Source organism: Neoarius graeffei, chromosome 14, assembly GCF_027579695.1.
Source record: "Neoarius graeffei isolate fNeoGra1 chromosome 14, fNeoGra1.pri, whole genome shotgun sequence".
Taxonomy (NCBI): domain Eukaryota; kingdom Metazoa; phylum Chordata; class Actinopteri; order Siluriformes; family Ariidae; genus Neoarius; species Neoarius graeffei.
This window is the reverse complement of record NC_083582.1, coordinates 66,299,179-66,312,909: the sequence shown is the minus strand read 5'-3', so window position 1 is coordinate 66,312,909 and position 13,731 is coordinate 66,299,179. Positions and strand designations below refer to the sequence as shown.

The 13,731-nt window shown below is 42.1% G+C and overlaps 1 protein-coding gene across 19 annotated transcripts in view; it reads left to right on the top strand.

Annotated features, from left to right (window-relative positions):
* jakmip3 (Janus kinase and microtubule interacting protein 3) overlaps positions 1 to 13,731 on the top strand; it is a 151,688-nt gene that overhangs the window by 29,098 nt on the left and 108,859 nt on the right. For all 19 annotated transcript variants that reach the window (XM_060939067.1, XM_060939063.1, XM_060939065.1 and 16 more), the window contains exons 2-3: positions 3,259 to 3,501; positions 7,645 to 7,887. In XM_060939067.1, the coding sequence (XP_060795050.1) occupies positions 3,259 to 3,501; positions 7,645 to 7,887 (486 nt within the window). The remainder of the gene's footprint in view (positions 1 to 3,258; positions 3,502 to 7,644; positions 7,888 to 13,731) is intronic.

Sequence of the window (13,731 nt, the reverse complement as noted above, 5' to 3'; positions counted from 1 at the left end):
TTTTTACAGTGCCTTGCAAAAGTATTCATCCCCTTGGTGTTTGTCCTGTTTTGTCGCATTACAAGCTGGAATTAAAATGGATTTTGGAGGGTTAACACCATTTGATTTACACAATTTGCCTACCACTTTAAAGGTGCACATTGTTGTTTTATTGTGACACAAACAATAATTAAGATGAAAAAACAGAAATCTGGAGTGTGCATAAGTATTCACCCCCTTTCGTATGAAACCCATAAATAAGAGCTGGTCCGACCAATTCACTTCATAAGTCACATAATTAGTTGATTAAGATCCACCTGTGTGCGATCAAAGTGTCACATGATCTGTCCCATGATGTCTGTATAAATCAACCTGTTCTGGAAGGACCCTGACTCTGCAACACTACTAAGCAAGCAACATGAAAACCGAGGAGCCTCCAAACAGGTCAGAGACAAAGTTGTGGAGAAGTATAGCTCAGGGTTGGGTTATAAAAAAAAATCCCAAACTTTGAATATCCCAGGGAGCACCATTAAATCCATATTAGCAAAATGGAAAGAATATGGCACCACTACAAACCTAACAAGAGAAGGCCGCCCACCAAAACTCACAGACCGGGCAAGGAGGGCATTAATCAGAGATGCAACAAAGACACCAATGATAACACTGAGTGAGCTGCAAAGATCCACAGCGGAGATGGGAGTATCTGTTCATAGGACCACTTTAAGTCATACACTCCACAGAGTGGGGCTTTATGGAAGAGTGGCCAGAAAAAAGTCATTACTTAAAAAAACACATTTAGAGTTTGCCCAACAGCATGTGGCAGACTCCCCAAACACATGGAAGATGATTCTCTGGTCAAATGAGACAAAAATTTTACTTTTTGGCCATCATGGGAAATGCCATGTGTGGCGCAAACCCAACACCCTGAGAACACCATTCCTACAGTGAAGCATGGTGGTGGCAGCATCATGCTGTGGGGATGTTGTTCATCTGCAGGGACAGGAAAGCTGGTCAGGACTGAAGGAAAGATGGATGGCACTAAATACAGGGCAATTCTGGAGGAAAACCTGTTTGAGTCAGCCAGAGGTTTCAGACTGGGATGAAGGTTCACGTTCCAGCAGGACAATGACCCTAAACATACTGCTAAAGCTACACTGGAGTGGTTTAAAGGGAAACATTTAAATGTCTTGGAAGGGTCTAGTCCAGGGCTTTTCAAAGTGTGGGGCGCGCCCCCCCTGGGGGGCGCCAGAGTTCTTCAGGGGGGGCGCAACGCGAGAGACAAAATGGATCGGTTTTTAGTACCTAAAGCTACAGTGAGTGAGGAGACAAAGTCTGGGCCAAGCAAAAAAACAGAGCCTCCAGGATGTTGCGATTTGCAACTTCAGCGCAAATTCAACCAATCCCCGCGAATTCAGGGCGGTGCTGCAATTATATCCAATCACCGCAACTTTCCCGCAAATTTGACCAATCGTTGGCGTCGTCTTGAGGTGACGTAGACAAACTACCTTCCGCCTTACTTCCGTGTGTTCAAGAGAAGCAGCATGCACGCAGTGTTGCCAGATTGGATGATTTCAAGTGCATTTTGGCGGGTTTTGAACATATTTTGGACTGGAAAACGTCAGCAGTATCTGGCAACACTGAAAGTGTGTTATGTTTACAGTGAAGGACTGTGTGCACTTTATTTTTTTTTACTTAATACAAGAAGTTAATGGATGCCAACATTTTTGCCAAAATGGTATTTTATTTTCCATTGTTTAGGCAGCTTCAGCATCATACTGTGAGATTCTGTTCAAATTGTTTTTTTTTCTTCTATGAAGCCTGAGCCATTTATTTTATTAGTTTATAATTATTGTTTAATTTAGTCTTCAGGAGAGACTGCCTGCACACAGCTGAGGCATTTATATTATATTTTGGGTAACTTCATGTTGTGCTGTGAGGTTCTATGCACTTTAACTTTTGAACCAACAGGTGCATTTGGATAAGTAAAGCCTATTTTTCTGCATTTTTGTAGTCCTGGTAATCTTTTATATTGGTAAAGTTGTTTATAGGACCATTTCTTTTTGTTTTTTTTAATCAATAGTTTTTCAGTAATAACTTAATATTTAACATATCACTCAATTTTAATCACAAAAAGAGAAAATTGCAACAATTTCTCGCAGCTTTCACTTCCTCCCGCAATGTAATCGCAACAAAAACCTAAAAAACACTGCAACTTTCATCGCAATTTTTTGGAAAACCCCCCGCAACATCAGACATTTTAGCCCGCAACAATCACAAAAAAGGCCCGCGGAATCCTGGGGGACTGAAAAAAGAAGGAAGTATGACCACGATTATTTAAAGTTTGGATTTTCATGGACTGGATCTGAAGATGCTCCACTGCCACAGTGTGTTGTCTGCCAAGAGATGCTAGCTAACGATGCTATGGGATGTTTAAAGTGTGTAAAACGAGATGTTTTAAAAAGCACAGATGTTTAAAATGTGAAAAAGAAAAAAATAATGTGTACAACAACCATTTTTTAAAAAATACGAATGGAACATTAAGTATAGCAACAACAAAAATTGTAAGGGGGGGCGCGGTTGTTTATTTGCTCTCCGAGGGGGGGCTCACTCTCCCACACTTTGAAAACCCCTGGTCTAGTCAAAGCCCAGACCTCAATCCAGTTGAGAATCTGTGGCATAATTTGAAGATTGCTGTACACCAACACAACCCATCTAACTTGAAGGCGTTCAAGCAGTTTTGCCTTGAGGAATGGGCAAAAATCCCAGTGGCTAGATGTGCTAATAGAGCTATAAGCTAATAGAGACATACCCCAAGAGACTTCCAGCTGTAATTGTAGCAAAAGGTGGCTCTACAAAGTATTTACTTTTTTTTTTGACGGGGGGGGGGGGGGATACTTATGCACACTCCAGATTTGTGTTTCTTTTTTATATCTTAATTATTGTTTATGTCACAATAAAAAAAAAACAATGTGCACCTTTAAAGTGATAGGCATGTTGTGTAAATCAATTGGTGCTAACCCTTCAAAAATCCATTTTAATTCCAGCTTGTAATGCAACAAAACAAGACAACACCAAGGGGGATGAATACTTTTGCAAGGCACTCTACATGACAGTTGTATTATTATTATTATTATTATTATTATTATTATTACTCCTTTCAGAATTAGTATTTTCTACAAACATTTTGCTTATAGGAAACCAGAAACATACAGTAAGTCACCAGTTTTAACACCAACTCATACATGTTTAACCCTCTTTCATCTCTTTCTGCTTCCACAGGTGAGTAAGCTGGAGAGGGAGAAGATGCAAGAGGTGCGTCACGAGCAGTACAAGTCTGCGGCAGCAGTGAGCGAGCTACGAGCAAAGCTGCACGAGGAGAAGCTGCGCGAGCTGCACTCGGTACGGGAGACGCTGCTGCGCCAGCACGAGTCCGAGCTTCTACGGGTCATTAAAATTAAAGATGGAGAGATTCAGAGACTGCAGACCCTTGTGAATGCACTCCGAGATGGCTCTACAGACAAGGTGAAGAACTGGAGGGAACCTTCAAGGAAAAGTTTGCATGAATGCATTATGACTCATACACTGACTTTCAAGTCGGTAGCTAGATTTAACAGACCAAAATCAACTAATTATGGACCTAATAATTACCGTTTAATCTAACGAGTCACTGAACAGTGCAGAGTTTGGAGAGGGGTAAGGCTCTGGGTAAAGTGGAATCCGAAAGTTTGTGCACCCAAGCAACTTCTCAGAGTTTTGTTTAAAAAAAAAGACAAAAAGCCTACAATTTGTCATTTTTATTTTTCGAACAATACGCCTTCTTTCTTCACGAATAAAAACTCATATGTCCATTCTGCCTGAAAGCACACACAGAGGATTGTAACACATAGAGGATTTGACTAATTGAGCCAATATCATTTGTTATCCAATTACACAAAACAAATTTCAATTTGCTTCAGGAGCATAAGTGAATTTGTCGAACAGAAGTTTTAAATGATGATTAATTCTGGAATAATTTTGAACTGAGACTCATCTCATCATCTCTAGCCGCTTTATCCTTCTACAGGGTCGCAGGCAAGCTGGAGCCTATCCCAGCTGACTACGGGCGAAAGGCGGGGTACACCCTGGACAAGTCGCCAGGTCATCACAGGGCTGACACATAGACACAGACAACCATTCACACTCACACCTACGGTCAATTTAGAGTCACCAGTTAACCTAACCTGCATGTCTTTGGACTGTGGGGGAAACCAGAGCACCCGGAGGAAACCCACACGGACACGGGGAGAACATGCAAACTCCACACAGAAAGGCCCTCGCCAGCCACGGGGCTCGAACCCAGGACCTTCTTGCTGTGAGGCGACAGCGCTAACCACTACACCACCGTGCCGCCCTGAACTGAGACTTTTTTTTTTAAATTATATTTCACTGCAATAAAGTAGGCATATCAGGTGAAAATTCAATCCATAATTGCTTAAAATGGCTCTTATTGAATTCAGAATTGAATGCTGAACAATATACTGTTTACAGAATTGAAAAATATTTATTCGTTCTTGAGATATTACAAATCAAAGATTGAAAAAAAGGCTTAATTTTTCGAAAACTGCCATAATATTCTGTATGAGGATCACATGGTCCAAAATGGGCCTCATTAATGAATGAGATCAAAGTTTTTTTTCTTAATAACTTCTTTTATTTTTCAAGATATTTGCATGGAAATTGGCAGGCCTATAGGTGGTTGTATACTGAATACAAAGTAAAAAAAAAGTGAAAACCAATTATGCAAATTAGTATTTAATTAGTATTAATTATGCTAATTTGGTAAAACCATTGGATCAGTACACTCTCTTCTTCAAAGTTTCATCAAATGGCTTTATTTGTGCAATATACAGCTGATCTTAACTCTCATTTATAAATCACAAAACAGGAGAAATCAGTGTTAATTTTAAAATATGCATAAATAAACACAATGTCATTTACATCTACCATTCTCTATCAAAATAAAAAAGGTAAATAAAAGATTATTTCTAATACACTGTTTGTGCTCTGTAGGCCTTTGTATTTCTCAAAAGTAGGTCCTACTAGTGTTTATATGAAAGAATATACAGTGGGGCAAAAAAAGTATTTAGTCAGCCACCATTTGTGCAAGTTCTCCCACTTAAAAAGATGAGAGAGGCCTGTAATTTTCATCATAGGTACACTTCAACTATGAGAGACAGAATGGGGGGAAAAAATCCAGGAAATCACATTGTTGGATTTTTAATGAATTAATCGGTAAATTCCTCGGTAAAATAAGTATTTGGTCACCTACAAACAAGCAAGATTTCTAGCTCTCACAGACCTGTAACAACTTCTTTAAGAGGCTCCTCTGTCCTCCACTCGTTACCTGTATTAATGGCACCTGTTTGAACTTGTTATCAGTATAAAAGACACCTGTCCACAACCTCAAACAGTCACACTCCAAACTCCACTATGGCCAAAACCAAAGAGCTGTCAAAGGACACCAGAAACAAAATTGTAGACCTGCACCAGGCTGGGAAGACTGAATCTGCAATAGGTAAGCAGCTTGGTGTGAAGAAATCAACTGTGGGAGCAATTATTAGAAAATGGAAGACATACAAGACCACTGATAATCTCCCTCGATCTGGGGCTCCACGCAAGATCTCACCCCATGGGGTTAAAATGATCACAAGAACGGTGAGCAAAAATCCCAGAACCACACGGGGGGACCTAGTGAATGACCTGCAGAGAGCTGGGACCAAAGTAACAAAGGCTACCATCAGTAACACACTACGCCGCCAGGGACTCAAATCCTGCAGTGCCAGACGTGTCCCCCTGCTTAAGCCAGTACATGTCCAGGCCCGTCTGAAGTTTGCTAGAGAGCATTTGGATGATCCAGAAGAGGATTGGGAGAATGTTATTTGGTCAGATGAAACCAAAATAGAACTTTTTGGTAAAAACTCAACTTGTCGTGTTTGGAGGAGAAAGAATGCTGAGTTGCATCCAAAGAACACCATACCTACTGTGAAGCATGGGGGTGGAAACATCATGCTTTGGGGCTGTTTTTCTGCAAAGGGACCAGGACGACTGATCCGTGTAAAGGAAAGAATGAATGGGGCCATGTATCGTGAGATTTTGAGTGAAAACTTCCTTCCATCAGCAAGGGCATTGAAGATGAAATGTGGCTGGGTCTTTCAACATGACAGTGATCCCAAACACACCGCCTGGGCAACGAAGGAGTGGCTTCATAAGAAGCATTTCAAGGTCCTGGAGTGGCCTAGCCAGTCTCCAGATCTCAACCCCATAGAAAATCTTTGGAGGGAGTTGAAAGTCTGTGTTGCCCAGTGACAGCCCCAAAACATCACTGCTCTAGAGGAGATCTGCATGGAGGAATGGGCCAAAATACCAGCAACAGTGTGTGAAAACCTTGTGAAGACTTACAGAAAATGTTTGACCTCCATCATTGCCAACAAAGGGTATATAACAAAGTATTGAGATGAACTTTTGTTATTGACCAAATACTTATTTTCCACCATAATTTGCAAATAAATTCTTTAAAAATCAGACAATGTGATTTTCTGGATTTTTTTTCCTCATTTTGTCTCTTATAGTTAAAGTATACCTATGATGAAAATTACAGGTCTCTCTCATCTTTTTAAGTGGGAGAACTTGCACAATTGGTGACTGACTAAATACTTTTTTGCCCCACTGTAAATGATAATATTCACAACTTTCAAAGCGAACCTCAAAAAAACTGTGTGAGCCACATCCAATAAACAATTCACATTAACTGAATTGAAATTGACACTCGCGTTTCTGATTTCCGGTTTATTTAAATATCATTCTGACCACGAAGATCTCAATATTTTCATCAAAACAACTGCAGTTATATTCTAAAATAGTTATTTATTTACATGAATCAGTTTGATTTGAAAAAATAAGTAGGTAAAGCTCTGAAAACTCACTTCAAAGTCTCCCGTGAATCATAACATCAAAATTAGCTGACAGAAATTTTTGCTGAATCCTTCATCAGAAACGGTGAGAGCAAGAGAACGTCTGTATAAAAGTTATCTGATTGATATTCATGAGTAATCCAGTCGGAAACCGATCAGAAGAGAGAAAGAGAGAGAGAGCCTGATCACTTTCCTGTGACTCAAAAAAGAAAAGTACCAGCAGTTTCCCGACGTCCCACGAGCAGAGTTTTTACTCTGTTGTCCCAGCTTCAACCTGCCATTACTCCCAAAGTACTGAACAGATCTTAACGAGATAAATTTCTTTCGAAAGCAGAGATTATAAGCTTTTTAATGATAGTATTCACAATAGAAAATATTCAAGAGTTAAGCAATGACAGATTTGGAAACTTAGACGAGCGTCTGCATGCACAATTTTCACAGCACGGCCAGCGAGCGTCTGATCTGCCTAAATAAAGCAGTTATTATGGACTTTACTTAAACACATCCTTAAACATAAATTTCAAATTCCAGGCTGAATCCAGAATCAAAAGATTCCTGAAAATGGACATGAGTACAATTATATTGAAAATTTGATTTTAAAAGAATTATGATGTTATCAGTAAAGCCACAATTTACAAGCACATTCTCATAACAGTGCTTCAGTGTAAATGGAAGTAAAAATCCCAGTGGTGAAAAATCTTCCGGATATGCGCAGGTGAAGTCGGCTCTGATGGTGGAGGTGCGGGAAGAGGCACGTCGGGGCTTCGAGGCTGAACGCTCACGCCTGCAGCAGGAGATCTCTGAGCTGAAGGGGGTGAAGCGGCAGATGGAGGAGGCGCTGAACATAGCCCTGCAGGCCGACAAGATCAAAGCCGCTGAGATCCGCAGTGTGTACCACCTCCACCAAGAGGAGATCAACCGCATCAAGAAGGAGTGTGAGAGGGAGATCCGCAGACTGGTGCGTGCTGCTGCTACTCTGTTCTTTCCATCATTTGGAATCCGCAATCTCATTTACAAGCCCTAAGGGTACACACCTACAGTAAGCTTTGTCTTCGTGTGGTATTTATTAAATCTCTACAACATGGTTATAAGTTTCGTCAAGGCAAGGAAGTGTAAATTATAGAGAATCAGGTGATGAGTGCTTCTTAACCACTACCTTCATCATTTAAGGAAATAACAAATGCATTGTGAATCATGATTTATTTATTTTTTTGACACAGCAGTGACATTTGGCATAGAAAAGTGGAACATCACAGGAAGTTGGTTGTCATGAATAATAAACTGATGAGTAATCAGATTTCAATCAGGCTAACCAGAGAAGATTCGTGTAAATGCTTGTGGTTTAAATCTAGATACAAACTAGACATAAGATGCACAAAATGATTAGATCTAATCAGGATCTACTGTGCTCTACATCGGAGTTCAATCCATAGTGATGTGGTTGGAAAGATGCTACAAAATGGTGGCTCTCCACAAGCAGTTTTTGAGACTTCCATGACTGTGCAAAAGTCTTAGACATCCTATTTTTTTTCCATACTAACTTTGGTATATCTTTCTATTTTACGAATTCTACATTATCTAGTCGGTACAAAAACATTTTAGAGTTCCAAATGTTCATTTTCCAGCACAAAATTAAATCCATCCATCCATCGTCTGTAGCCGCTTATCCTATTTTACAGGGTCGCAGGCAAGCTGGAGCCTAGGTCATCACAGGGCTGACACACAGCGACAAAAAACCATTCACATTCACGGTCAATTTAGAGCCACCAATTAGCCTAACCTGCACATCTTTGGAGGAAACCCATGCAGACACGGGGAGAACATGCAAACTCCACACAGAAAGGCCTTTGCCAGCTGCTGGGCTCAAACCCAGGACCTTCTTGCTGTGAGGTGACAGTGCTAACCACTACACCACTGTGCCGCCCCACCAGCCACTATTATCTCATCTCATCTCATTATCTCTAGCTGCTTTATCCTGTTCTACAGGGTCGCAGGCAAGCTGGAGCCTATCCCAGCTGACTACGGGCGAAAGGCGGAGTACACCCTGGACAAGTCGCCAGGTCATCGCAGGGCTGACACATAGACACAGACAACCATTCACACTCACATTCACACCTACGGTCAATTTAGAGTCACCAGTTAACCTAACCTGCATGTCTTTGGACTGTGGGGGAAACCGGAGCACCCGGAGGAAACCCACGCGGACACGGGGAGAACATGCAAACTCCGCACAGAAAGGCCCTCGCCGGCCACGGGGCTCGAACCCAGACCTTCTTGCTGTGAGGCGACAGCGCTAACCACTACACCACCATGCCGCTCGCTATTATTATTATTATTATTATTATTATTATAATACTACATACACATTCCTTTCGGGTGTTCAACGCGTCTTTCTCTTTAAAATTCTCTCAAAATCTTCTGTATTTAACAAAGCAAACCTGGCAGCCATGATTATGTCCAAATTGTCACACCCTGTGTCCGAAATCGCTCCCTATTCACTATATAGGGCACTATATAGTGGGGACGCCATTTTGTAGTGCTGTCCGAATGTATAGTGAGGATTATTTACAGCCTATATAGTGCACTCAAAGTATCCCACAATGCATCACGAAAAGTAGTGTACAACCGAAGGTCACTAACCAAGCAATATATCTCATTATGCATTGCGGTCACGCTGAAAAAAATCAAATCAGAAGCCTCAAATTTGATTTAATAAAAGGCAGCGGCAAAGAAAAAAGTATTCAAAGTATTTTTTAAAGCAAAGGGTCATCTCACACCAAATATTGACTTTGTTTCATTTATTATGGCTTACTGCTTATAGTATTTTTTTTAATGTTGAAACATTTCATTTAATTATTTTTAAGTCATTTTTGGTCTTTGGTCTCCAGCATTTCTTTACATGTGCCTAAGACTTTTGTGCAGTACTGTATATTGTTTAGGTGCTCTTTAACTTTTCTGGAGCATTAGACTGCTTGTTTTTCTAAGTCTTTTCTCTTTTATTCCCGTTCCGATTTCTTCTCATCTCATTATCTCTAGCCGCTTTATCCTGTTCTACAGGGTCGCAGGCAAGCTGGAGCCTATCCCAGCTGACTACGGGCGAAAGGCGGGGTACACCCTGGACAAGTCGCCAGGTCATCACAGGGCTGACACATAGACACAGACAACCATTCACACTCACATTCACACCTACGGTCAATTTAGAGTCACCAGTTAACCTAACCTGCATGTCTTTGGACTGTGGGGGAAACCGGAGCACCCGGAGGAAACCCACGCGGACACGGGGAGAACATGCAAACTCCACACAGAAAGGCCCTCGCCGGCCACGGGGCTCAAACCCGGACCTTCTTGCTGTGAGGCGACAGCGGTAACCACTACACCACCGTGCCGCCCGTTCCGATTTCTTGGTTTTTTTTTTTCTGATCTGTCTAGCGCTTTCAATAATAGACAAACGGGCTTTAGAAATCTGGATGTAAATGTGAACCCTTAATGAGCTATCTGGATGTGACAGTCACAAGAACAAAAAAAAAACATGAGGAAGAAACCTTGAGAAGAACCAGTAAAATCAAACAGTTCTACTTGTTTAAAAGATGTTCAGTATTGTGAATAAGAGTCTGAGATGAGTTCTTAAGTACAGATCTATGGTGTCCAAGTGCCAGTCATTAGAGTATCACAACACCATTATCACTATTAGAAGTTCATCCAACAAGACATGAAGACGTGAGCTTCCAGATGTAACAGCCTAAAGGCATGAAAATGATAAACACTCCCATGAGAAACTGATTGATCAAAGCGTGGATCACGTGATGTTTTCGATGTGCTGGGTCAGCAGAAAGCTTGGATGAGCTGCGAGGTCCTGTGTTGCTGCTGCTGCAGTTGACGTGTTGGTGTTATCGATCATCCGAACTCCTGTCCGATGGGTCTCTTTATTTAGTGCAGCATTAGAGCAGGGGTTTGTGCTCATATTCGCATTACTACAGTCAGTGCAGAATGACATGGAATGATGAGATGGAGGGACAGTGTTAACATGCATGTGTTTATTGGTCATTCGATACCTATTACATGTACAACACGAGACTGCAGAAAGTTATTATTAATCAGTACCTGGAAATGGTAAGTGACAAAGAAAGGACAAGAGAAGTGGATCATTAACCAAGAGACAGTACAGTTGCATAAGTATATGGTGTATAAGGAAAGAAAGAAAAGGACATGCAGAGACTGTTGCAGTGGTCTCTGCAGATTTTAGATGACATCACCCTCCTTGACATCAGCACCACCCACACTGCTTTCTTCTGTCGGGAGTGGTTCAGTGTATCCTATTGCTTTTCTGTTTTCTTAAATGAATGACATGGTGGCATCTCACCTGGCTGCAATAATTGTTTTTTCTTTCGTAGTTTAAGATGAATGGAATAAGTGAGACAGTTTAATTATTTCTCTGCCAACATATAAACAGACAGTGGCTATATGTATCCATCCATCCATTATCTGTAGCTGCTTATCCTTTGCAGGGTCTCGGGCAAGCTGGAGCTTATCCCAGATGACTATGGGTGAGAGGCCAGGTACACCCTGGACAAGTCACCAGGTCATCATAGGGCTGGCACACTCAGTGCGTTTACATGCACATAGAGAAAATCGAATTTCTGCCGTTGCTCAACTGAAATCGAAGTTCTAAATGCCATGGAAACACCTTAGCTCGGCTGAAATCGAACCGAACTTGATTTCTCGTAATCGAGCTACACGACCTAGATTATGCGATTTTAGCCGAGCTACTTAGTGCATGTAAACCCTATCGAGCTACGTAGTCGAGCTACTTACTTCAGCACTGCCCCTTCCGGAAGTGACGAGTGACGAGACCACAAGCGGGAAACACAACAGCCTCGGTCGGCATGACAACGAATCATGACAACGGCATGAATCTTTTCTTTTTGTGGCATTGTTTGCACTGTTAAAGTTTAGCTCACTTACTGTATCACCAAATACATCTGTACAGCTGTTGCATAGCTGTGAATTGTGTACATAAACAAGTCAGTGTGTGTGTGTGTGTGTGTGTGTGTGTATGTGTGTGTGTATATATGTGTGTGTGTCCAACATCTGAAGAATGTCAATAAAAACAAAACAATTGAACTTTTTGTGTGTTTATTAAGACAAGTTAAATTGTAAGCAAAAAAAAATATTTTTTTGCAAGCAAAAAATGGACTTTAGAAAAATATACAATTGTGCAAAATAAGTTGTCTTACAAAACAGTGGTCTGCACAGGACAGTTTGTAGCCATACAGTCTGTTAGAGCAAGCCTAACAGCTTGAGCACGGAACTTGTGAACACGGATAACTTTGTTTATACTCTTGAATAGCTCTTCTTCATGATGACAACCGGACGTGTACCAACATGATGGGGCGTGTAGCGCCACCTGTGGCTCGGGTGCACAATGTACCTCACACAATAGCTCGATTTCCTTGTGTGCATGTAGGATTGGATTTCTCTGGCACCCCTGCTGGGACCCTTAGCTCGATTACCGACAGCAGCTCGATTTGGATGTGCATGTAAACGCACTGACTGAGACAAACAGCCATTCACACTCACATTCACACCTACAGTCAATTTAGAGCCACCAATTAACCTTACCTGCATGTCTTTGGACTGTGGGGGAAACCAGAGCACCTGGAGGAAACCCAAGCAGACACGGGGAGAACATGCAAACTCCACACAGAAAGGCCCTTGTCGGCCGCAGGGCTCAAACCCAGGACCTTCTTGCTGTGAGGTGACAGTGCTAACCACTACACCACCGTGCCGCCCCTGTGGCTATATTTACTGCTTTCTTAGTCCTAATTCATAAACCTACTCAGAGAAGAAGTGGAAAGACAAGAATGCAATGGATGTTAATCTTGTGCATTTTGATGGAGTTCATAAGATGTGATGATGATGATGGTGATGTTCATCCTTTGGGGTTGAAGATGACCATGACTTCAATTTGGTGGGTGGTGGTTGTGGGTCCGGAGGTAACTGATGAATCCAATCCGGGCTTTGAAGGTACATCCACATGTTGATGTTCCATGTGCCAAGGTTGAGTACTTTCACTATCTTTTTGTTCTATTTCGACCACTGAGTGGGATCCCCACCAGCCTGGGTATGCTGGCCAGGGTGAGGGGAAGCAGGCTATGTTTGGGGGACCTTTTCTAGCCCCTTCTTCCATGGAGGTGAGCAGACCGAATTCTAAACATGCGTGCTCAGACACCCAGGGGGCTGCTGAACTCTGTTGCCACTTCATTCCAGCAGAGAGTGACCCTATGCCCTGGGCTGCCTGTGTGCAGGTTCGTGACTACAGCTTCCAGTGTTTCCACAACTTCTGCTTCACCACTTGCCGATCGCCACAAGGTTTGATTTGAATTTGAAGTCATGACTTGCGCATGACTTGGATTAGAGTGAGGGAGAGTTGCGCAGCTGTCAGCATCCCTCTCTCATCTCGACCTAACTGGGTCCAGGCGCAAGACAGAATCAAGATGGCTGGAGTTAGGTCAGGATTCAGTGGTTGGCCAACAGTTTGCTATGTGTTGTACTGTGCCCTGATCGCGCTCCACAAACACTTTGCTGGGTCAACCTTCCTGCCTGTTGAACCACCAAGTGGTGGTCTTCTCTGTGCAGTCTATTGAGTCCAGTCTTTGATGGTAACCCTGACCAGGGGGAGCAAGGGGTTGTTAATGCTTGCTCAAGGCATCATCCCAGGCTAGTGGAGGGAAGGAGATGCCTTATTACCCATTGCATGGTGGTCAAGGACAGCACATTCCCACTGCCCTAAGATGTAGTCGCA